The following is a 24,994-nucleotide window of genomic DNA, read 5'->3' on the forward strand; positions in this document are numbered from 1 at the left end:
GTAATCAATGGACACTGCTCATCGTGGACTAATGTTATTAGTGGAGTCCCTCAGGGTTCAGTATTGGGGCCTTTATTGTTTTCTGTATTTATAAATGATATTGATGATGGTATATCAGGCTTAATGTCCAAGTTTGCAGACGATACAAAGGTTGGCAGGGTTGTCAAGGACACTACTGACACTATGCTGCTGCAACAGGATTTGGAAAGGTTGAGCAGATGGGCTTCGAGGTGGCAAATGAAGTTTAACATTGACAAATGTAAAGTACTACATATGGGAAACAGCAACCCCAGAGCAACGTATCAACTCTGTGGTACTACACTGACAGTGGTAGAGAATGAAAGGGACCTGGGGGTGGTGGTGCAGGCAGATATGAAGTTCTCTGAGCAGTGCAGACGAGCTGCAAGAGTAGCTCATGGTGTATTGTCAATGATATATAGAAATTTTTCTAGCAGGGATAAGGAGGTGATTATTCCCTTGTATAAGGCAATGGTCAGGCCACACCTAGAGTACTGTATACAGGCCTGGAGGCCTCATTTCAGGAAGGATGTAGAGCTGCTGGAACGAGTACAGAGAAGGGCAACTAGATTGGTGAATGGGACAAAGGGGTTCTCTTACGAAGAAAGGCTTAAGTTTTGCAAATTACAGTGTCTGGAAACTAGGCACCAGCGGGGTGATCTGATAGAGGTGTACAAAGCCTTGAATGGTTTGAGCATGCTCAATGCTGATGGGATTCTTCCTCTAGCTCAGAAAAATCACCTGAGAGGGCATAAATTCAAATTGAGGAAAGACAGATGTAGGATAGATGTGCGGAAATTTGCCTTTAGCCAGCGGGTGGTTGGTGGGTGGAACAGACTTCCATCCCTTGTCGTGGAAGTTGATAGCCTAAATAAGTTTAAGGCTCAGCTGGACAGGTATTTCGAACGAACAGAGGGGTGAAGTGGAAGTGGTTATTTTTATTTATTTATGTTACTTTTTTTTTTTTTTTTGGCTGATGCTGCATAAGCTTGCTTTCTTGCATCAAATGCCTCTACTAATGCTAATGCTAATGCTAAGAGATAAATGAGCAGGGGGCTTGTCATGCAACAAGAATCAGCAGCTTTTCTCTCAAAATTGCAGTTTCAGCCAGGAAATGTGCTTAAAACATGCTTTAAAGCAACTGTATGTGAATGCAGCATTGACCCTTTCCTCTTCAGTTAAAATTCCTTGTGAATCACACCATTTGTCAAAAAACATGATCAGCATCGTCTTGATCCTGGACTTCTGTAAAGAAAACTGATTAGGCCTTGGTGATGATTTTGAAGTCCACTGCATGCTCTGGCACTTTGTTTCTTGGTTGTATTGAAACACCGAATGCTCATTTCAGTGACGATACAGTCGAGTAAATTAGGATTGGCTTGACAGATCTGGATGAAGTATCCACACGATGGCAGTCTTCTTTGCTTTTGCTCATCCATGAGGCTGCGCAGCAGAAATTTTGCACAGGCCTTCTTTTCCCTAAATCTTCATGCAGAATTTAATGAATCATCTTATTTATATCCATTTCATCAGCTATCATTCTGATGGTCAAACAACAAACTCTTGCCACAATTTCCCAATCTTTTGCAACTTTAAAAGGGTGATGAATGCTCACTGCTTTGCTCCCCACGAACATCCTCATATTCATCTTTTAATTGCTAATACCATAAAAATGCATTGGTATGACTTAATGTTCCCTCACAATAAACAGTTGAAGATTTTCTCAGTTTAAAGCAAAATTTGATATATTTTTTTTGTTGCCCCCTTGCAAAATCGTGATACAGAATGCTAAAAATATTGTCAAAACTGGTCGTTACTTGCAACCTGTCAGCCTACTTGATAAACTCTGTACCACCATCTGTTGGAGGAAGTTTGAACTGGGATAATGCATATCAGGAGTATACAACCTTTTTCTGCAGCAATAGATTCAATTTTTCTGCAGAAATGATTAAATTAAATGTGGCAGTTGACACCTAGGGGCAGATCCACAAACTGCTGGAATGAATACCCCCTCCTCCCATGAGTGAAGTGGGAAGGATTTTTTTTTTTTTTTTTTTTTGGCTGACGCTGTGTAAGCTTGCTTTCTTGCATCATATGCCTATGCTAATGCTACAACTTACCACTTCCATTTATTTTCAAATTGCTTGAACATGACTGCAACAGCGCCCATGCAGGACTTTATTTCCACACCATGTATGTTTCTAGCCTCTACATTTGGTTGTCAAGTTGAGCAAACATTATGATATAATATGGATGTGTTCCTACACTTCTGTGCTTGGTTGTACTGCATTTGTAAAACAATCTTGCCAGTTCTTGTAAAGCAGCCTTGTTGATAGAATGATCAGTTCATGTTAGGTTTTTTGCGAAGTGGAATTGAAACCGGGAATGTTATCAGTGGTTTACAGGGATGCAGAAGTTTTTGACTGGCATAAGCAGTTTAAAGAGGGTCAGGAGGATGTAAAAGATTAAGAAAAACACAGTCATCTGAAAACTCGCAGAACTGGTGGAAAGAATGCAGGCTCGAGTTTAGTAAGTATTTAGTAAGCTCGAGTTTAGTAAGCATTTAAGCACATAAACGATGGTAGAGGGATTCAGTTTATATAGAGAAATTGTGAAAAAGATTCTAGCGAGGATCTAAAGAGTTAGCAAATTTTGACTGATAAACAGAAATGGCGTAGTTTACTTGCCAACCCTCTGGATTTACAACGAAGAGTTCATGTTTTTGACTTGTTTTTGCCCTTCTCCAGCTGACCATCATAATGGTTTGTTTCATTATTTTTGCAAAAAAAATATAAAATAAAATAAATTAAATTAAAAGTGTTTGCCATTAAATTCTGAAATTTAAAAAAAAAAAAAATTCAGTGATTTTCTGTTTATTTTATTTAACCGTTTCGCCAGGTGCTAAACTACATCGTTGAATAAAATGTGTGGAAGTCGTTTGTTTCATAGAATAACACTTTATGCTTCATTCTCTGTTATATATTTTTTAGAAGTGGAAGTGAAGAAGTGACACTAATCCAGAAAAATGACCAGGTTGGTGTAAAGTTCTGACTGATAGGAGATTACACACATCACAAGATGACTTGTTACATCATCTTGCTGTCAAGCCCTAAAAAATAAGTTTGGAGCTACAAGTGTTCACAGGCAAACCCGTAGGTTTTTACCTGTCCCAAAGAGAGCTGCAGCTCACATGCTTTTGATAGCAAAAACAAATGCACACCACTGATTTGCATTCAAAATAAAATGGTCATACTTGAATTTTCTTCTCTGGCATGACTTATTTTGCTTTGGTTTTAGGGTCAGTGAAAATATCCCATGCAGTATTTGCATTTCTGTTTATTTTTGTCTCCTTGTTATTTATTTATTTTTAATGGAACATTCCTGAAACAGTTTTGTAGGTAATTTGGTAATGTAATCAGTAACTTCATTGTGCCTGAGTTTTTAGTTTCCAAATTTTGACCAAAAGTGCAGAGTTAAAAGAATAAAATAATATAGTTCATGAAATTAATAAAAAAAAAATTGATTGTGTAAAGAAATTGGAAAAAAAGTAGGTGGCCATGCTATAGATTTATTGTCTAAAAACAGAATATGTCCAAAAGTTATACTTTCCGGGTCACGCAGATGCTAGTTTTTATACCGTGGCAGCGAGTTGCCATGGTATTGCACTACCTTGAATAAGTAATACTTCACAATGGAGAAGACTAATGTTACTTATTCTTGGCAGATACCACCATCCAGATGGCACCATTTCAAGGCTTGTTGGCCTCTCATAGTCTTCTCTATTAGTGAAGCGTTACTTATTCAAGGTAGTGCAATACCATGGCAACTCTTTGTGATGGTATTCACAATATGAGATACAATTAAAATGATGTCAGTTGTCTACTTCAGCAGTTCACTACAAACAAAACATGGTGCAATGACACTAACCTGTTCACTAGTGAATCTTATGCATAGTTTCATACTTTTTGCAAAATAATCACCTTAATTTATACTATTGCACACCCTCATATTGAAGTTAAACATCATAAATGGATTGTCATGATTGCAACACTAGGGTACCTATTGACTGATCTCAGCCCACCGAAGAGAGGCCAACAAGCCTTGACACAGTGCCGTCTGGGTGGTGATGTCTGCCAAGAATAAGTAACATTAGTCTTCTCCATTGGCAAAGTGTTACTTATTCCAAGTAGTGCAATACGATGGCAACTCATTGTGAAGGTATTTACAATATGAGTTACAATTAAAACGATGCCAGTTCTTCGGCAAAACATGGTGCATTTGCACTAACCCATTCACTAGTGAATCTTATGCATAGTCTCATGCTTTATGCAAAATAATCACCTTAAAGTAATTTAGAAATTATAGCCAATTAGAAGAAAAAATTTAGCAGCACCCCCGAACGGCACCCATTACTGAATTGCATAAATTATCACTTTACAAGAAGCATTTGAAATATTTGTGGCCTGAGTGTGAAAGGTTTATTTGAGGAGTCTGGTGACTTGTTACTTTTCAACATAGTCCCCTTGGAGCCAATACACTTTTGCCACTGATGCTGCAATGTGTTGATTTCAGATGCAAAGAATGCTTTCTCTTATACCTCCAGGAATGCATCCACTGCAGAAGTGATGTCACTGTTGGTGGGAAAATGGATGCCAACCAGGTATTTTTCAAATTAGGAAATAGGGGAAAGTCCGATGGTGCTAGTAGTGAATATGGGGGATGGTCCTAGCTTTCAAAGCCACAGTCAAGTAGTGAGCCATGGCAGTGACAGATTTGTGAGCAGGTGCATTGTCCTGGTGGAACAAGACTCCTTTTCTGAGTTTTCCTTAGTGTTTGTCTCTGGAATTTTCATGCAAATGCATCACAAGGTCCGCCCAATATGACACTGTGACTGTCTTGCCTTTCTGAAGGTAATCCAATAGCAATGCATCATCAGCATACCAAAAAACAAACTGATGCCATCTCCTTTCCAGCAGAAGGGATCGACTTGTTTTCTTTTGGGGGAGAAGAGCTGTGTTTCCAACGTTTCGACTGCTCCTTTGTCTCTGGTTGAAAGTGATAGACAACATCTCATCCATGGTCAAACAAACCTTGCAAGTAAATTTGCTGGATCTGCTTTGCAAACATTGCAAATGTTCACTTGATTTTCCAACTCTTGTGTGTTTTTGATCTGTTGTCAAAAACTTTGTGATCCATCATGCTGACACTCTTTTCCTAGCAAGATCTTCTATTATTATGTGCTAGACATTCATTTTAAATGTCCAAAATGCTGGCAAAGTACCAAACTGGCATTCGTTGATCACTCATCACCAGATTATGCAGGAGTGATGGATGTTGCAGGTCTTCCACAGTGTAGGTCAACTTCCAGGCTCTTCTTCCCTCCCCCATTTAAATTGTGCTGCCCATTTCTTAACCATGGAAGGGGCATCCTCCCCCAATGTTGTAACCATATCCTCATGAATTGTATTTAGCATTAGTTCCTTTTTAACCAAATGCTGGATGACTTCACAGTGATTTTGTCCATCCTTCCTCATTCACACAACTTTGTTGTCTTCAGGACCTATAGTTTAAAAAAGGACTTTATTGAAGCAGCATGAAACTTAGTGGATTACTGTTTAAAGTGTTGCACATTAGTATAGAAATTTTTAACAGTGTACCACTGCCTTTGCATACTCAGGTCACAAAGTTTTCAGCCCCTTCCCCTTGTATATGGAACTAAAAACTTACCATAACAACATGACCATTAATGTGAAACAAAACAAATCAAATTAGACTGACCATTGAGCCCCATCTCAGTGGAAGGCCACAAAGCATATAGTAGTCATGGATTCACTGTATTTTGAACATTAAACAAATCAACACTGGCACAACTGATAAGTAATCAGCAAGCCAGTGCAATAGCTTTACACAATGGTGGCTGTTATGCAGTGAGAAAACATATAGCTGACGAAAGCACTCTTAAAGTAAAGCCAAACTACTCACCAAGAACAAATTTAAATAGAAAGTAACCAGGATATAGTTGGTTATATAGGTGGTGCATTAGCATCACGATAATATGTCATGGATGTCAGAACAGGTTGATGATAGATGACTCACTGATAATAATGTGCCATATTTGTTGCAAACTTAATGTGTTTTATATATGTTTAAAAAAAAAAAAAAAAAAAAAACATTAGTGCAGTTCTCTTGACTTCATACTGCTGAAGTGTTTTGTGTGCTGATATGATTCAATGAAGTGTTAAAACTTCAAATATTTAATACACTCATAGCAGAAGCTGGGACTTTATAAATAAATCTGGACTTAATTTGGTGGTGCGAAAAAAAAATTTCCAGTTATTTCTCCACATCGCAAACTGAATTCAGATCTCTCTATGATTCAGTTTTCGAAATGCAGTTGACAGCCAAATCCAAACTGCAGTATCATTGTTATAAATAAAACTTTGACTCAATATTTCTGAAGATGTGCAAAGTCTGCTACAGTATTTTTCTTGAAGCAGTCATAATAAATTGATGTCAAATAGACAATCCAAACAGAAATCCACTGACAGAAAAATATTAGGTAAGGTAATAGTTGAAAGTGTACTGTACTAGTAAACAATCCTATGGCTGTATTTCAATATGAAGTGTGTTCGTTATCGGCGAAATTTAATTTCAAGCTAAAAATTTTAAAAACCAAAATTTAAAATATAAATCTTTTTAAATTTAAAAAAATTAAAAATCCTTTCAAAATTTTAAAAACTTACATTTAAAAAACTGCATTTTTAATAAAATTTCTTGCTTACCTCCTGCTAATTTCCCCCCAAAAATCCGTTTTCCTTCTGTTTTTGCAAAAAAAGTTTATCTGTTTACAGTTACCCAATCTCCAGCTTTTCGAAGTCAAAAGATGGATGGAAGCCCTGAATGTGTACTTGTATAACTTATAAACTAGACTGATGTTCAGAAGTTCACTAGTTGTTGTTAGGAATATTCCTCTCAAAAGAGAAATAACCAAATTTAAAAATCTTAAGATTACACTGATTTTATGCTAGATCTAGTGAATGTTAATTCATTAGATCTAGCATAAAATCAGTTAATGAATTTTTAAAGTTTTCTTTAAGAATTCATAAAGTTTTCTAGGGATTAATTTTATCTTATCTTAAATTCTTTTGGTATATCTAATGATGAATAATAGATCCACATCCAAATCCTTTTTGACTATTATGTCTGTATATTGAGTGGTAGAGTTAAGTGTTTGAAAAATTCATAATGGTTTGTGAATTATAAACTATTAAACTGTCTCTTATATAATGCCGTAGAAGAAAGTAATAATTCAGTTAATTTATATTTCAGATCATATGTCCATGGGAGCACTAGGTGATAGTTTTTATGAATACCTTTTAAAAGCATGGGTCATGTCTGGCAGTGAAGATGAACAAGCTCGTCAAATGTACTATGATGCAGTGCAGGTGATGTGAAGTTAGCTACTGGCAAGATTTTATTTATGATTATTATTATAAATTCAATTTATAAGATACAATCATACAGTAATGAGAAATTTTATAATAAACAGATTCATGGGGTTTGTAGTGGAAATTATTTTGATGATGATGATAGCCGTGGCTGCCACTTGAGATTCTAAAATACTTGTGTAGATGCTATTCAGATACTGAACCATACAAGATTACAGTGCTGTATAAACTTTCCAAAAATAATAAGAATCAGTTCACCTCATGGGCAGAGCAAAGAAATGCAGTGTTACACAATGTTTGGTTTTCAGATGAAGCTTATTTTCATTTGGACAGGCTGTGAACAAGCAGAAGTTGGGCAACAGCTCAACTTCTGCTCCCCTCCAGCCTCACAAGTCAAATAGTTACAAAGAGAAACTGCCCATGTGGGTAGCCTCAAGTCATTGTTATTTAATTGGATTTTTCTTCATCGAAACTGTTAATGCAGAGTGGTACCTTCATATGCTTAACCTTGCCACTCACTTCTTCAGTTTAACAAAGACACTTGTGTATCATCTGTGTGGTACCCCTTTTTGTTTTTATTATAAAAAAATAAATTTTTAGGTTTTTGTGCTGAATTGAAAACTGTGATCTATTAATTATGATATGCTAAAACCCGTTAAAAATGTTGAACCAAAATAAACAACAGAAACCAATAATACTAACGAAAGTTTTTATCACATTTTTTTTAGAATTTTAAAGGTTGCTGATCCCCAGATCGAAATTCAGAAGCTCATGTGTCATCTGGCAGGTGCAATATGTGAATGTCTGTATTTTTGTCTTCTGTTTGCATTTAGCTAGTGAAATCAAAGCTCTGTGGTAAGTTTAGCACCTGTTATTGGCATTTCATAGATGCCATGTGGGAATGGGAATTATTTAGAAGAAAGATAAATGCTTTTTGCTTCCTTGGCATCTGTTAAATGCCACACAGAAATTAATTTCTCGTAATTAATAGTGTAACAAAATGAAAGCAGAAAATGCTTTATAACCAGTTAGAGCATATTGGTGGGCAAAGGTGCATAGGAGGACTTGATTTACACATTTAAAAAGTGATGTCTGTTAGATGCCATATTAATGGAAGGTTAAGAATGATTTCGTACTGTAGCTCATGGCAACTCAGCTTTGCATGAATACCTAGTGGTTTATGCAAGATAATGCCATGCTACCTACTAATGTCATGTTGAATTTCTTGCACTTTTTTTTTTTTTTTTTTTTTTGGCTCTTGCATATTGTGATGCCATGCTGATCACAGCTGCAGGTTTTTTTGCCCCCTCTGAGCCCAAACTTGAAACCTTGTGACTTTTTCTTGTGAAGTTTCTTGAAAGAGAAGTTGTTTTTCAGGAAACCTGCCACACTCATGCACTTGAAAGCCAAGATTATTCAGTTGTGTAGCAAAATTAACAGATATACCTTCATTTTATTGAAACATTGGTACACGTTCAGGAATTTGTTTGTCAAAATGGAAGACATATTGAACATGCATTAAGAATGCATGCAAATAAGAATGATTTCCAAAAATCTGAGCATGAAAATTCACATTTGCAATGATTAATAAATAAATTACTTTCTTAGGAAATGTTTAATGTGTAAATTTCATGCATCACCCTGTAAATTGCTGTCTCTCATTTTACTTCTCAATTAATGGTGGTGTCCTTCAAGATTCCATCCTTTCACTGACCCTTTTCCTCCTTTATTAGCCTTCTATTATTGAATAAAAATCCTGTATAGTTTTTGCTAATATGATAGTGCACTATTTTCCACCTTGAGAAATCCTGCTCTGTATAAACATCTGTAACTTCTGAAATATCTACCACCAGTTCCTTAAATGCTGATCTCCAACTAATTGTCTATTGGAGAAAAATAATCATAGTTAACTTCAGTCGGTCTGAAATTTAGTCATGTCTCTTATTTCTCAACAAAAACAAAAAAAATGTCTGCTGCCCCTGTGTCCGTCTTCAAAAACGCCACTCAGATTTCTAAGCAAGATCACATGTCTTTACTATGAATATTCCTGACTTGCAACACTTTTGCTTAAGCACATCACAAATAAAGCTTTCTTTGCATCAAAAAATTAGGTTTTATTTCCTTTTGCTCTGAACCTTATTTTTAAGTTTATTTAGTTCAATGTGTAGAAGAAAGGAACAGAAATGAAAGGAATTACTCCTAGCCCATTGATAACTTAATTGTGTTAGAGTTGGAAATAGAGCTAAGAAAATTTGACTGTCTGAGGGAACAGGTAGTATAGCCAAAGTTTCTGAAAATTCTTTTGTCAATAATGAATTCATTATTATCAAACTAAGGGTTGTGGTTTCTTTAGGCCTGCAAAAGATGAATTTCATTAGTGATAATGGCATTTTAAGTACTCCTATTTATATTCTGAATGAATTACGTAGTCTATGAATCCCATTACATATCTAATATGTAAATGCATTTACAATCCTGTTGACAAGAATCATGGTATATAGTACTGAATTGCAACACTTGTGGGGAAAGAGATTTGATTTTATTTTCAATTAATAATACTACTCAGTTTATTTCCAGAAGTATTGGTGTATTTGAAGTTGAGATGAAATTTGAATTTTATTTTTATAGTATTTTATTATTCTATTCTAATTTGCATAATTTTATTCTTAGTATTTTGAAATTGCTTCATATGTGGTAGAGTCAATCACAAGTCTAAAACATGATTTTCAGAAAGGTGTTATTGTTCCTGTGGAGTGAACTAGATGAGGGAAAACGTCTTTACTGAAATTGGGTTTTTTATTAAATTCACTTTCAATGTTAAGTCTTCTGATAATGGTAAAAATCTATTGACAATTTAGAATTGGGAAATAACTGATGTTTTCTGGTAAAGGGAGTTATAACTTAAAGATTTATGAAACACTAGCATGAATATTCATATTTTTTCTGACGAGGGTTAAATTTAAAATATGATAAACTGGGTTTTCAAGAACCAGTCATTTATATTCCTGGAAAAATAAGTGGATTTCATGGTGATGGTAGTGAGAACTCACTGGAGAAAGCTATAAATATTGTATGATTCAGTATCTGAAAGAAAAATTTCAGCCAGTTGGTTTGCTATTCTTTTCCTGTTGGAACTACACATACAGTAGATTCCGATTATTTGGGCCACCGGTTAAACGGGGCAGCCGTTTATTTGGGGCAAATCTTAAAAAAACAGAACCCAATTGAGAAAATAGCCAGAGTTTACTTCGCTTAATTGGGACAACATGCCTTTTAATTGGGGCAGGAGATGGCAGCACTGGAGATTATTCTACGATTGTATCCGACCGCACCACATTGTTCGGTCGGATTTCTGGAGGTCACAACCATAAAACAATAAAAACAATTAGCAGTCACCTGTTTATTGGGCTTTTCTGTTAGTGCAATCTATCAAAAATGGATAGTAAACTCAATCTTATTGAATTTGCCATAATATGGACAGCTGAAATTCTGTGAGTTATTATGGTGAAATGTGTTTACACTTCCATGGAATTTTCAATCATATAAAAAAATTAATTTTCAGAATCTTCTCTTCATTCCTATTTTTAAAGCTTTGTAACTTGTTACTCCATTCTCACTTGTGCGTGTCATGTTACTTGCAATTTGTGTGTATGCCATGTTCTTTGTTATTAATTGCTTATCTTTTTACTGTTTTAAATTTTAACCCCCACCCACAAATGTCAGTGAACAGAAATGTCAACTAGTTAGTATGTATATATTACAGTACATATTAATTATTCCAATTATCACGTATATTCTTTAGATTTTCACATATAAGGTAATAAAGGGTAAATTTGTGCTTAATATATCTTTACTTTTATAGCCTGTGGATAATTAGCATTAGCATTAGTAGAGGTATTTGATGCAAGAAAGCAAGCTTATGCAGCATCAGCCAAAAAAAAAACCCACTTCCATTTCACCCCTCTGTTCGTTCAAAATACCTGTCCAGCTGAGCCTTAAACTTATTTAGGCTATCAACCTCCACTACAAGGGATGGAAGTCTGTTCCACCAACCAACCACCCGCTGGCTAAAGGCAAATTTCCGCACGTCTATCCTACATCTGTCTTTCCTCAATTTGAATTTATGCCCTCTCAGGTGATTATTCTGAGCTAGAGGAAGAATCCCATCAGCATTGAGCATGCTCAAACCATTCAAGGCTTTATACACCTCTGTCAGATCACCTCACTGGTGCCTAGTCTCCAGACACTGTAATTTGCAAAACTTAAGCCTTTCTTCGTAAGAACACCCCTTTGTTCCATTCACTGATCTTGTTGCCCTTCTCTGTACTCGTTCCAGCAGCTCTACATCCTTCTGAAATGAGGCCTCCAGACCTGTATACAGTACTCTAGGTGTGGCCTGACCATTGCCTTATACAAGGGAATAATCACCTCCTTATCCCTGCTGGAAAAATTCCTGTATATCATTGACAATACTCCATGAGCTACTCTTGCAGCCCGTCTGCACTGCTCAGAGAACTTCATATCTGCCTGCACAACCACCCCCAAGTCCCTTTCTTTCTCTACCACTGTCAGTGTAGTACCACAGAGTTGATACGTTGCTCTGGGGTTGCTGTTTCCCATGTGTAATACTTTACACTTGTCAATGTTAAACTTCATTTGCCACCTCTCAGCCCATCTGCTCAACCTTTCCAGATCGTGTTGCAGCAGCATAGTGGCAGTAGTGTCTTTGACAACCCTGCCAACCTTTGTATCGTCTGCAAACTTGGACATTAAGCTTGCCATACCATCATCAATATCATTTATAAATACAGAAAACAATAATGGACCCAACACTGAGCCCTGAGGGACTCCACTAATAACATTAGTCCACGATGAGCAGTGTCCATTGATTACCACTCTCTGTCTTCTCCCCCTCAACCACCCCTTTATCCATAGCAGCAATTTGCCTCCAATGTCACACTGCTCCAATTTGTGTAGCAGTCTTCCGTGTGCAACAGTATTAAAAGACTTTCTAAGATCCAAGTATATAATATCAAAGCTATTCCCTGCATCCAGTTCTTTTGTGACTGCATCATAATATCCAATCAAATTGGTCAGGCAAGACTTCCCCTTAACAAAACTGTGCTGTGTCTGAGCTATAACTGAAGTCTTGTCTAAATGATCCTGCAGTGCTTCTTTAACCAGTGCCTCCATTAATTTTCCTGGAACAGAAGTTAAGCTCACAGGTCTATAATTACTTGTGTCAGCCTTTGATCCTCCTTTTTTTTTTTTTTTTTTTTTTGATTTGGTAGTTGTTGGCGCATCGGCTTCTGTGGCCATATTGCACCTCCCAAGGTTTTTTTCAGTACTTTGATCCAAGCCCGAGGCAGGAATCGAACCCGCGACCTTTGGGTTGCCGGGCAGGTATTTTACCCACTCGGCTAGACCGATCGGCTCCTCCTTTGTGAATTGGGGTCACATTTGCACATTTCCAGTCTATGGGTACCTCCCCTGAGTCCAAGGAAGCTCTCATAATTATGGCTAAGGGTTTGCTTACTTCCTTTGCTGCCTCCTTTAATATAACTGGATAGATCCCATCCACCCCGGGTGCCTGTCTTGTGTTTACCTTCAACAGTTTCTCCTCCACTTTACTCCCAGTTATTTCAAGATTCTGTAGCTTACTGCTAGAGTTGAATACACCTCTGGCATTCCCCTCGCTGAATAACTCCTCATGTGTGAATGTCAATGCAAAATATTCATTTAGTTTGTTAGCTACCTGAGCAGGGTCATCAACAGTTGACCCATCAATATCAAGTGGACCAATCTGATTCATCCCCTTCCTTCTAGAGTTTACATAACTAAAGAACTCTTTGCTGTTTTTCTTTGCATCCCTTGCCAAGGATTTCTCGTAATCTGCCTTCGCCTGCCTAACCTCCTTTGTAACTTGGTTGCATATCAACTTTTATCTTTCATAGGCTTCTGTGTCATGTGTTAATTTGTAAGTATCCCATGCATTTTTCTTCTCTGCCATATGCCTCATTAGTGCATCTGACATCCATTTTGGCCTAAACCTTGAACAATATTTCTTAGTTGGTATGTAAAGCCTAGTAGCTTCCAAGATTAATTCTTTGAATGCTTCCCATTTTGAATTTGCTGTTGGTAACATCATCAGTTGGTCCCACTGTATAGAATTTAAATACTGTCTCAGTCCATCGTAGTCACCTTTATGGAAGCAATAACCCTTCCCTTTACCCCTAATGGTAGTTACCTCTTTGAGTAAATCCCACTTCAGCACACTGTGATCACTGCCACGTAGTGGTTCATTTATCTGCAGATTCTTAATGCATGAAGAATCACTGCTGATAATCAAATCAAGAGTATTACTCCCTCTAGTTGCCTCCCGAACATGCTGATGTAGAAAACAATCATCCAATAAATCCACAAAAGCCCTGCTAGTGTGTGAGTGACCAGCCCCCAAATTCCAGTCAATATCTGGGAAATTAAAATCTCCCATTATAAGACTTTCTGATTTACTGGCCCACTCTATTTCCCTGTACAGTTTCTTATTATACTCATCAGAGTCATTAGGCCTATAGCACACTCCTACTCTCAATTTTGATCTCCCAATGCTTATATCACACCAATCTGACTCAACACTGCACTGTCCAGCGATGTCGACTGGCTTCACTTCCTTGGTTTTTATGTGTTTCTTAACTAATAGCATAACCCCTCCCCCCTTCCTATCCTGTCTATCCTTTCTGTAGACGTTGTACTCCCCAAATTTCAGTTCTGCATCCCTTATATCTGTGTGACACCACGTCTCTGATATCCCAACAATATCTGCCTTTGATGTTTTGAGCAATACCTCAAATTCATCAAATTTATTTACTAAACTCCTAGCATTGGTGTACACGCAAGTATACCTGCGCCTGTTTCTATTCTTAGCTACCCTAACACAACCCATGTGTTTACTTGTACCGCAATGGCTCCCAGCAGTCTCTGAAATATCATGCATCTTGTTTTTCAGGCTTCTGCTCATTTTCTTCTGCTAATATTCCTCCTATTTTTGCTAATTAGAATTGCTGTTTTATAGAATTAAAATTCAATTCACAAACGTGATCACAATGACCGGCGCTTACTACACATCATATAGTAAATGGTACTTTGCTATGATGACTCCATCATAACGTAGTTTGATTGTACAGTGAACCAATTGTTAAGTGGGGATCCGTTGTATTTTTAACTATTTACGTGAAACTTTGGATAATTGGGGCAGCCGCTTAATCGGGCCAAAATGTGCTAGTCCCGATGTGTCCCAAATAACTGGAATTGACTATATTTGTTATTAAAATCTCCCCTCTCAGTATTATTTCCACTCATGGTCTTTTTAATTTTTTTGAATGTTGATGTGTGTTATATATAGTGATTCAGTTATATGTGGATATATTATGTTGCAGAAGTAACTTGAACTGTGGAAGTAATTTGAACTTCAAAGAATATAACGTTTACTCCTTTTTTTTTTTTTATTATTATTATTATTTTTTATTTTTTTTTAATTTTTTATTTTTGTGAAAATACAAGCTATTTTTATTCGGATTATATTTTGATATAGCAGTTTACCCTTTAAATTAAAGTTGGACAAATGTAGATTATATTTTTTGAATACTGAAGTTTATTTCTGAAACTGCAGGCAATAGAAAAGAAATTATTGCAGAGTTCCAAAGGTGGACTTAAATATTTAGCAGATATGAAATATGATCGAATAGAACACAAAATGGATCATTTGGCTTGCTTTGCAGGTTAGTTTAACTAAATTTAAAATTTTATTGTGTAGTGATGTGATTAGTATTCTTTTTCCTTTTTCTCCTTTTATATAGTTACATACAACCTTTGTCACAAAAGTTCCAGAACTGCTCTTATAAAAATTGTGGAAGATATTTATAAATGAATTGCCAATGTTGCCAGTGCCAGTAGAAGTTGTTGAAGCAACTTTAGGAGTTTAATTTTGCAACTATCATTTATGGAACTCTGTAACAGCTGCTTAAATGTGTGGGATGCCCTTATAGCACTTTTCATGGCTGAAAAGCTATGAAAAGTCTTGTTATGAGGACATTCTCCATTGGAACAGAAAGAAGTTTGGTGGAGTTAAATCTGGTGAATTTGGAGGATAAGGTAAGATGATGACTTGCATTTTGGCCAAAAACTGTTGATGAATAGACAGGTCTGTGTGTGGGTGTGTATATATCACTCAAAAGGAATCAATTTCCAGATTCCTGCATCTCAGGCTAGCAGCAATGATTATTCATGTTTAAGTACTCTAGACTGTAAAAGGCTTAAAAAGAGTAAAAGTTACATTTAGTACAATCTGTTTTGGCATCAAAAAGCATAATAACAGGGATTTGACTTTTAACGACTTTTGACTTTTAATGACCAATTCCATCAGAAAAATGCATATTTCTAGAATATAAATATGTTGCTTGAAAAATATGTTATCCAGGAATTCTTAACTTCCTGGCTTCAGTGTGGAGGCAAGCTGTCATGTTGATGTTGAAAAATAACATCTGGTTGCAGGTGTTCTATCAGCAAATAACTGAAGTGCATATCTAGATAATTAACACTGTTGACTGTCTTCCCATGAAAGAAGAGATCCAATCATCTTGTGTTGGGAAATTACACATCATCCATTCAACTGTCTCTTTCAAACTGACTTGACCTAGATTCTGCAGGTTTGCCTTTTTTTTTTTTGCTGAACTCATGAAAGATTGATTTATCACTAAAAATAACACTGCCCATTAGCCATTGTTGTTTTCAGTCTACCCGAGTGTGCTCACAGCAAAATCCTTTTGACATGGTTCATTGTCTGGTTTCAATGCTTGCTGAATTTTATATGTATACAACTTTAATGAGAATGGAGAATCTTCTTTATGATGATTGACCAAATTAGGTTTTCTGTTGGCACAATAAGCTGTTGATTATCTCGAGCTGTGCTGAAGAGATTCATATATTAGCTATCCCAGCCTCAACATCTGGCCTGCTTGCCCTTTTCTGGCACAGAACACTACCTGTTTCCTGAAACTGTTTCAACCATTACTGGAGAGGCAGTCTTCCAGGTGCTTTTTCCTTCTACTCTAACTGGTAATATCTTTACAATTTAATGACATTTAAACCCTGATACCACAGCACACACACATCACTTTGTATTGTAGTAACCCTGTTTTGCAATTGAGCTTTATCAACTCCGCTGTCTAGTGTTTACAATGCTTGATGAGGAGGTTCCATGAAATGTTTTGAGTTTTTTTTTTTTTTTTTAAATAAAATGAGTTATTTCTCTTTATATGGCGTGCTTTTCTTTTTATGGTGGTTTATAATGTAGCCCATTGATAACTACAGAAGCCATGAACACATACATACCATTAAGAAAATATTGTGGGAGGAGGATGCTGAATTGGATGACCCCATAGCTGGCCAGTCAAATAGAGCAGAAAAAAGATAGCATGGGATATGTACAGAGCAATGAAAAGTACTGATGCCTACAACAGGTGCAAGTTGATCTGTAATAGTACCACAAATAAGGTTAGGGAGACCTAGGCTGCATATGAGAAAGCATTAGCCAAGAGAGAAAAGAATGGGGACATGGAATTTTTCATGTATGTGAATACAATGAAGAAGAAAGCTAATCAGATCAGACCTTGTGCACTGGGTGTGGGACACTCTTATATAACCCAGCTGATGTGGATGAATTTAATAGGTACTTTGCATTGGTCTTTACTGACAAAAGACTCTTCATGTTGAGAAGAGGCTGTGTGAGTGAAGTTGAGCCTTACGAAATTTGTGATTTTGCAATTCAAGATGATTGTTTCTTAGAAAAACGTTTGAGCATAGAGGCAAGTAAGGCTCCCAGAGTTGATGGCATATATACCCACTAGTTTTGAGAGAGACTACCAGGGAGTGTATTGAACCATTGAGATTAATTATGAGGGCATCTTTGGACTCGGGGAAGTTCCTTTGGATTGGAGAAGTGCCAACATATTGCCAATACATAAAGGTGTGTTCTAAGAGTGAAGTTAGTAATTACTGAACTGGTTAGTCTGACTTCAGTGGTAGGGAAAACCTTAGAGGCAATGATTAAGATTGTAATCCAGGCACATTTAGATAAATGTCGCATTCTGAAGGACACATAACATGGTTTTGTTAAGGGAAAATTATATTTAACTAACTTAATAAGCTATTTTGATAGAGTTACTCATGGGCTGGATTTATGTAACAATTTTGACATAGTTTATTTGGATTTTAGCAAAGCTTTTGACTCAGTAGCTCATGAGAGGTTACTGTATAAGCTTGAACAGGTTGGGATTACTGGTAAGATTCTAAGGTGGATTGCTGGGTGGCTGCAGGGCAGAAGGCAGAGATCATTGGATATTCTTCAGATTGGTGTAACATCAGAGGTAGGGTCCCTCAAGGATCAGTTCTTGGACCACTGTTGTTTCTCATTTTCATAAATGATATTAATGGTGTGATGTCAATTTTCAGATGACTAAAAGTTTGGTAGAGTCGTTAATGATGAGTGCCAACAAGCACTCCTTCAAGTTTACATCAACATACTTCAAAAATTCTCAGAGAAATGGCAGCTATATTTTAATGCAGCTAAATGCAAGGTCACTTGCATTTAGCTGCATTAAAATATAGCTGCCATTTCTGGCACTTGGGGAATAGCAACCCCAATAAATTATACAATTTGTGGTATTGAATTAAAAGCAGTGGAGGAGGGAAGGGATCCGGGAATTATGATACTGGCAGGTATAAAGGTTTCTGAACAGGCAGCCAGGGAAGCCCATGGTGTTCTATTCATGATTTATCGAACATTATCCTGTATAGATAGAGAGGTCATAATACATTGTATAAGGCAATTGCAAGACCACATTTGGAGTGCTGTTTTCATGTGTGGAGACCTCATCTGAAAAAAATACATTCAGCTTCTTGAAAGGACCCAAAGACAGGCAACTCGAATGGTGAGATTGGCAAAAGGATGACCATATGAGGAAAGACTGATTATGTGGGCTACAGAGCTTGGCAACCAGGCACTTTAGAGGTGACCTGATTGAGGTTTATAAGGCTCCGATGATGAGTAAAATGAATGAAGGTGGAATTTTCACTGTTATAAAGAATTCCAGAATTAAGGGCCGTAAATTTAAATTATGGGGGCTAAAGTTTAGATTAGATTGTAGGAAGTTTTCTTTTAGCCAACGAGTCCTTGATCGATGAAACAAGTTGCCCTCACAGGTAGTTGAGGTTGACAATTTGAATAAATTCAAAGGTGAACTGAGTAGATACCTGTATAAGGATGGAAACGTATAATTTATATTTTCTTATCTAGTTGGTGGTGTTTTTTTTTTTTTTTTTTTTTGCCAGTGGAGTAAAAGCCTGTGGCTTCCTTGCATTATGTGGCAAATACTATTACTATACAGACTACAGGCAAGGAATACAAAAGGAACTGGTTTTCCATTGGTAAAGCCTGCCCATGCCATGGGCAGGCTGCAAACAAGTTATACAAGATTAAGCCTGTAATCAAATGATGGTAGTCTAATTTGTGCAGGAATCATAAAGAGGAAGTTGTTCTAGTTTGGCTGTGCTTAGGTTGCAGTCATCTTACACACTCCCTTCTTTTGAGGACTGATGACCCTCCTATGTGCAAGCACTGTCACGGCATTTTAACCTTAAAGCTTAATGCTTATAAAAATTTTGTTTCCTTACCTTTTTTTTTTTTATCTTAATTTACTTGTTTTTAGTTCTTTGTATATTTGGACATGGTAACCTATTTATAGGTTACTTCTCTTTTTAGTATATTTAATTGACTTGGCACATGGCCTGAGCTGCTCATATGTCAAAAACTCAAATTGTCCACTTGCTCATCACACCACTTATTTCATCATATTTAAACTCCTGACCATCTTGCCATTGGTTTATACAGTATAATTTTCTTCTTTAATTTGTTGTGTTTGTTCCCTCACTCTCACTACTTATTTTGTCATTTGTCAACTCCTGACAACTCTGCCATTGGTTTATATAGTATAATATTCTACTCCTTTTAATTTTTCGTGTTGGTTAATTTATTGCAATTGTGAGGACACTACTGGTAATGGAATTACCAAGATTATATTGTGTGTTTAAGGATAAAAATTTTTTATTTAAAAGTTTCAAGGTAAAGTTGTTATGAAGGCATTCTTTAAAATATCCTGTTGTCTATGAATGAAATTTAAATATATCTTTTTTTTTTTTTTTAATATAGGTGGCCTTTTTGCTTTTGGGGCTCAGTTTCTTCCAGAAGAACAGAAAAAACAACATATTCAGCTAGGACGAGATGTTGCACATACATGTCATGAATCATATGACAGAACTGGTAATTAGCATAGATTTTTAATTAGTAATATTGAATAAGCTCTATATAATGATAAGTTAAATTCTCTTGATTTATTTGAGATTTTATTCAGGTTTAGCCAACCAAAATAGCCAAATTATATGATGGATGTGTAGGTCAAAATAATTTTAACCCTCTTTAAATAAAATTCAATCAGAGATGCCTGTTTATTGTCTAGAAACATAACTTGTTTATTCATAATTCTATTAGCTTTATCAGGAATCATTTATTTTCAGATATGATTTTATGTTTTGTTTATAAACAAAAAAAAAAAAAAAATCCTCTCAGAATGCTGACTCCTGATTTTCTACGTCACCTATAGAAACAATTTCTGTTTAAAATTTTACCAGGAAAAAAAAAAAAAAAACAACATAATAAATTATAATTTCTTTTTATTTTTCTGGTATTTATGAAAGAAAAATAAATTAATAATTACCTGAAAATTAATACAATATACACTATATTGGATACACACACACATCATTCACATAAATTTCCTGTGTATCTGTAGCTGCATGATCAAACACAAGATTACATTAGTACATTGCAGTTCAAGCTGACATGATTGCTGATATATAAAAGTTCTGTTATATAAAATTTATTATTTATTCATGTATTGTATTATATCTTAATAGCATTAGTAGTAGCATATTATCCAAGAAAGCAAGCTTATACAGCATCAGCCAAAAAAAAAAAAAACCTTTCCTTTTCAACTATCCATTCGCTCCAAAGGTTTGTCCATTTCTTTCTTCAATCTATTTAAGATGACGGATGGAATTGTGTTCCAGCCATCACCACTTGCTGGCTAAAGGCAATTTTCTGCACATCTATTCTGCAACTGTCTTTCCCCAATTTGAATTTATGTCCCCTCAAGTGTGTAATCTGAGCAACAGGAAGGATCCCATCAGCATTGAGTTTATTCAAACCATTCAAAGCCTTAAACACTTCAATCAGATCTCCTCACAGTTTCCTAGTCTCCCATGTGCTGCAGTTTGCAGAACTGAATCTCTCTCTGGTAAGAGTATCCTTTTGTTCCTCTTGCCAACCTCATTACTCTTCTCTGCACCCATTCCAGGAGATCCATGTCCTTCCTAAAATGAGGCCTCCAGACCTGTATGCAGTATTGAACATGTGGCCTGACCCTTGCCTTATACAAAGGGATAATCACCTCCTTATCCCTGCCAGCCAAGTTCCTGTATATCATTGACAAGACCCCATGAGCTGCTCTGACAGCCTGTTCTGCACTGCTTTGAAAACTTCATATCTGATTGCACAATTACCCCCAGGTTTTTTCATTCTCCACTACTCTGATTGTAGTACCGCATAGTTACTCTATGGTACATTAGTCTTATGTTACTCTGTAACATAAGACTAACATAAAAGGGTAACATAAAAGACTAATATGTTACTCTGGGATTACTGCTACTTATATGCAGTACTTTGCATTTGTTAATGTTAAACTTCAGTTTCCACATCTCAGCCTCTACCCAACTTTTCTAGATCATGTTGCAGCAGATTACTGTCATTAACAACCATGTTAACCTTTGTATCATCTGCAAACTTGGACATCGAGCTTGATATACCTTCATCAATATCATTGATAAATATAGAAAACAACAATGTTTCCAACACCAAACCCTGGGGGCCTTCTATAATAACATTAGTTCATGAAGAGCAGTGTCCAGTGATGAACACTCTCTTTCTTCTCACACTCAAACATCCCTTTATCCAGAACAGCAACTTGCCCTAATGCCATAGTGGTCCAAATCGTATAGCGGTCTTTTATGTGCAACGGCATTAAAAGCTTTCCTGAAATCCAAGTATATAATACCAAAATTATTTTTTGCATCCAGTTTCTTTGTGACCATATTGTACTATTCAATCAAATTGGTCAGGCAAGATTTCCCCCTAACAAACCCATGCTGTTTCTAAACTATAACTGCAGTCTTGTCTAGATGATACTGCATTGTTTCTTTAACCAGTGACTCCATTATTTTCCCAGGAACAGACGTTAAACTAACAGGTCTGTAATTACTCATGTCATCCTTTGATCCCTCTTTGTGAATTGGGGACAAAGAGGGATCAAAGGATGCTCTCATAATTATAGCTAAGGGTTTGCTTACTTCCTTTGCGGCATCTCTTAATATAACTGGATGGATCCCATCCACCCCGGGTGCCTTTCTTATGTTTACAGTTTCTGCTTCACTTTTCTTTCAGTTATTACAAAATCATTTAACTCACTGCCAGAGTTTAATACACCTCTGGCATTCCCCTCCCTGAATAACTCCTCATTTGTAAATGTAGTGCAAAATACTCATTCTGTTTGCTAGCTGCCTGAGCAGGATCATCAACAGTCGAACCATCGATATCAAGTGGACCATTCTGATTGATCCCTTTCCTTCTAGAGTTTACATAAGTAAAGAAGTCTTTGCTGTTTTCCTTTGCACCCTTTGCCAAAGATTTATCATCATCTGCATTCGCTTGCCTAACCTTTTATGACTTGATTACAAACTAGCTTACATTATACCACAGGCTTCTGTGTCACAATTATTTTTTTTCTCTGCCATGAGTTTCATTGTTTTTTCTTACATCCATTTAGGCCTAAACCTTAAACAATATTTTTTAGTTGGTATGAAAAGACTAGTAACTTCCAAGATTTCTTTGGATACTTGCCATTTAGAATTTTCTGTTGGTAACACCATCAGTTGGTACATTGTATAGAATTTAAAAACTGGGTGAGATCACCAAGCCACCTTTACAAAAGCAAAAACCCTTCCCTTTACTCCTGGTGATAATTACATCTTTAAGTAAATCCCACATCAGTATGCTGTGATCACTGCTACCTAGTGGTTCCTTTATCTGCAGGATCTTAATGCATGAATAATTGCTGCTGATAATCAGATCAAGAGTATGACTCCCTCTAGTTACCTCTCGATTATGCTTCTATAGGAGACAGTCATCCACAAAATCCACAAGTTCTAGTCAACATCTGGAAAGTTAAGATCCCCATTACAAGACATTCTGATTTACTTGCCCACTGTATTTCACTGTACAATTGTTTGTTGTACTTATCGGTGTAATTAGGTTATAACACACTCCTACTCTCATTTTTGCTTTCTCAGTGCCTACATCACACCAAACTGACTCAACTTTGTATAGAATTTAAAAACTGTCTGGTTACACTGTCTTAGATTTTATGTTTCCTAACTAACAGCATAACCCCTCCTCTCTTTCTATCCCGTCTGTCCTTTCTGCACACATTGTACTCCCCAAATTAAAATTCTGCATTCCTAATATGTAGGTTAGTGCAAATGCATCATTTTAACATAGCTATCTACCAAAGTGGTTAAATTAATTAATTAAATTGGCATCATTTGGATTATATCTCATATTGTGACTGCCTTCACAATGAGTTGCCATTGTATTGTACTGCCTCGAATAAAAAAACGCTTCACCAGTGAAGAAAACTATTGTTATTTATTTTTATTTGAGAATAAATAACAATAGTCTTCTCCACTGGTGAAGTGTTATTTATTCGAGTTAGTACAATACCATGGCAACTCGTGAAGGCAGCCATAATGTGAGATATAATCAAAACGATGCCACTTTAATTAATTAATTTAACTACTTTGGTAGATAGCTATGTTAAAATTATGCATTTGCACTAACCTACATATTAGTCATTCTACCTCGTAGCATAAGGCCTTTACCCTTAAATACTTTATAATTCTGCATTCCTTATATCTGTGTGACACCATTCTCTGATATCCCAACAACATCTGCCGTTGATGTCTTGACCAGCACTTCAAATTCATCAAATTTGTTTACTATACTCCTAGCATTGGTGTACATGCACGTATATATGCACATATTCTTACTCTTAGTTATCCTAACACAGCTCATGTATTTACTTATTCCATGATGATCCCCAGCAGTTCTTGAAATCTTCATCACTTTTCTTTCCTGCTGCTCATTCCAATAGAAGCAGCGCAAGAATCACTTTCACCTCTGCCTGTGTCTATTTTTAATCTATTAGTCCAAGCTAGCAGTTTTCCGACCCACCCAACACTGCCTCAATAGCATCAGCAAATATTCTTACACCCTTTCTGTTTATGTATATCCCATTTCTGTAGAAGCAGTCCCTCCTATTAGCAAGCACACACACCACGTTCAGAAAAATTCTACCACTTGATCCTTGCACAATCTCTCCAGGGCCGAATTGATTGACAAGGCTCTCATATACTCCATCCTATCATGTCTATTTAGAATTGCTGATATTTTCAAATTTAACCCTAACTTGTGATAACCTTGACCTGTACTTATTAATTAGTTACCAGTTCCCACATAATTTCATTAAGATGTGTTTTTTTTTTTTTTTTTTTTGGTATTTATGAAGGAAAAATATTTTAAAAACATTTTTATAAAATAAAAAATCAGTGGAGTTTGTCATAGGATTCTTAAAAAAAAAATTGTAGAAATGTGGCCTAATCTTTAAAATGTTTTGATGAACAATTTAAAGACACATTTGTAGTGTCCTATGCAAGCAAAAAAAAATGCTTAAAATTTCTATTATATTACATGAGTGTGAATTTCGCTATTCCTCCAATGTAGTTTTCAGTTTCAATCTGCATCATTAACTGTTTTTCATTTAGAGAAGTATGATGATAAAAAATTCATTATGGCATGGATGTGGGAAACGCAGTGTTCCCAAACCTGTTTTAATTTTACCATAGGTTTTAGCTTTAGCTTTGATTTCACTTAGTTTATAGTTTATAATCGTCATATTTGGTCATAATGTGAGAAAGAAAGTTTTTCTTCTTCTTCACAGTGCTGCTTTTACTAAATATGTAATGTGTTCTCATTATAGAAGATAGCATTAGAATAAAAAATAAAATTTTCCCACTAATTTTTTTTCTTTTTTTTCTCAAACTCAATTGGTGATTAGCATACTACAGCACGTCTATAGGTGTACTTTTTTTAAACACACCGAGTAGACGGTTAAAACCTGAATTATTCTTAGAGTTTTCAAAATAAATACGAGCTTATTTATATAGCAATATAAATATGCCCATATAACAATAAATATTTACTCATGGAGAAAAGTTGCCTAAACTTTGAATTAAAAAATAATAGA

General features: G+C 36.0%; 1 protein-coding gene across 1 annotated transcript in view; it reads left to right on the plus strand.

The window, feature by feature from the left end:
• alpha-Man-Ia (alpha-Mannosidase class I a) overlaps window positions 1-24,994 on the plus strand; it is a 262,108-nt gene that overhangs the window by 213,098 nt on the left and 24,016 nt on the right. The window contains exons 6-8 of the mRNA XM_090379089.1: window positions 7,348-7,463; window positions 15,136-15,244; window positions 19,732-19,842. Coding sequence (XP_090235215.1) covers window positions 7,348-7,463; window positions 15,136-15,244; window positions 19,732-19,842 — 336 coding nt within the window. The remainder of the gene's footprint in view (window positions 1-7,347; window positions 7,464-15,135; window positions 15,245-19,731; window positions 19,843-24,994) is intronic.

This window comes from Mastigoproctus giganteus, chromosome 8 (genome assembly GCF_048544385.1).
Source record: "Mastigoproctus giganteus isolate SK-2022 chromosome 8, ASM4854438v1, whole genome shotgun sequence".
NCBI lineage: Eukaryota > Metazoa > Arthropoda > Arachnida > Uropygi > Thelyphonidae > Mastigoproctus > Mastigoproctus giganteus.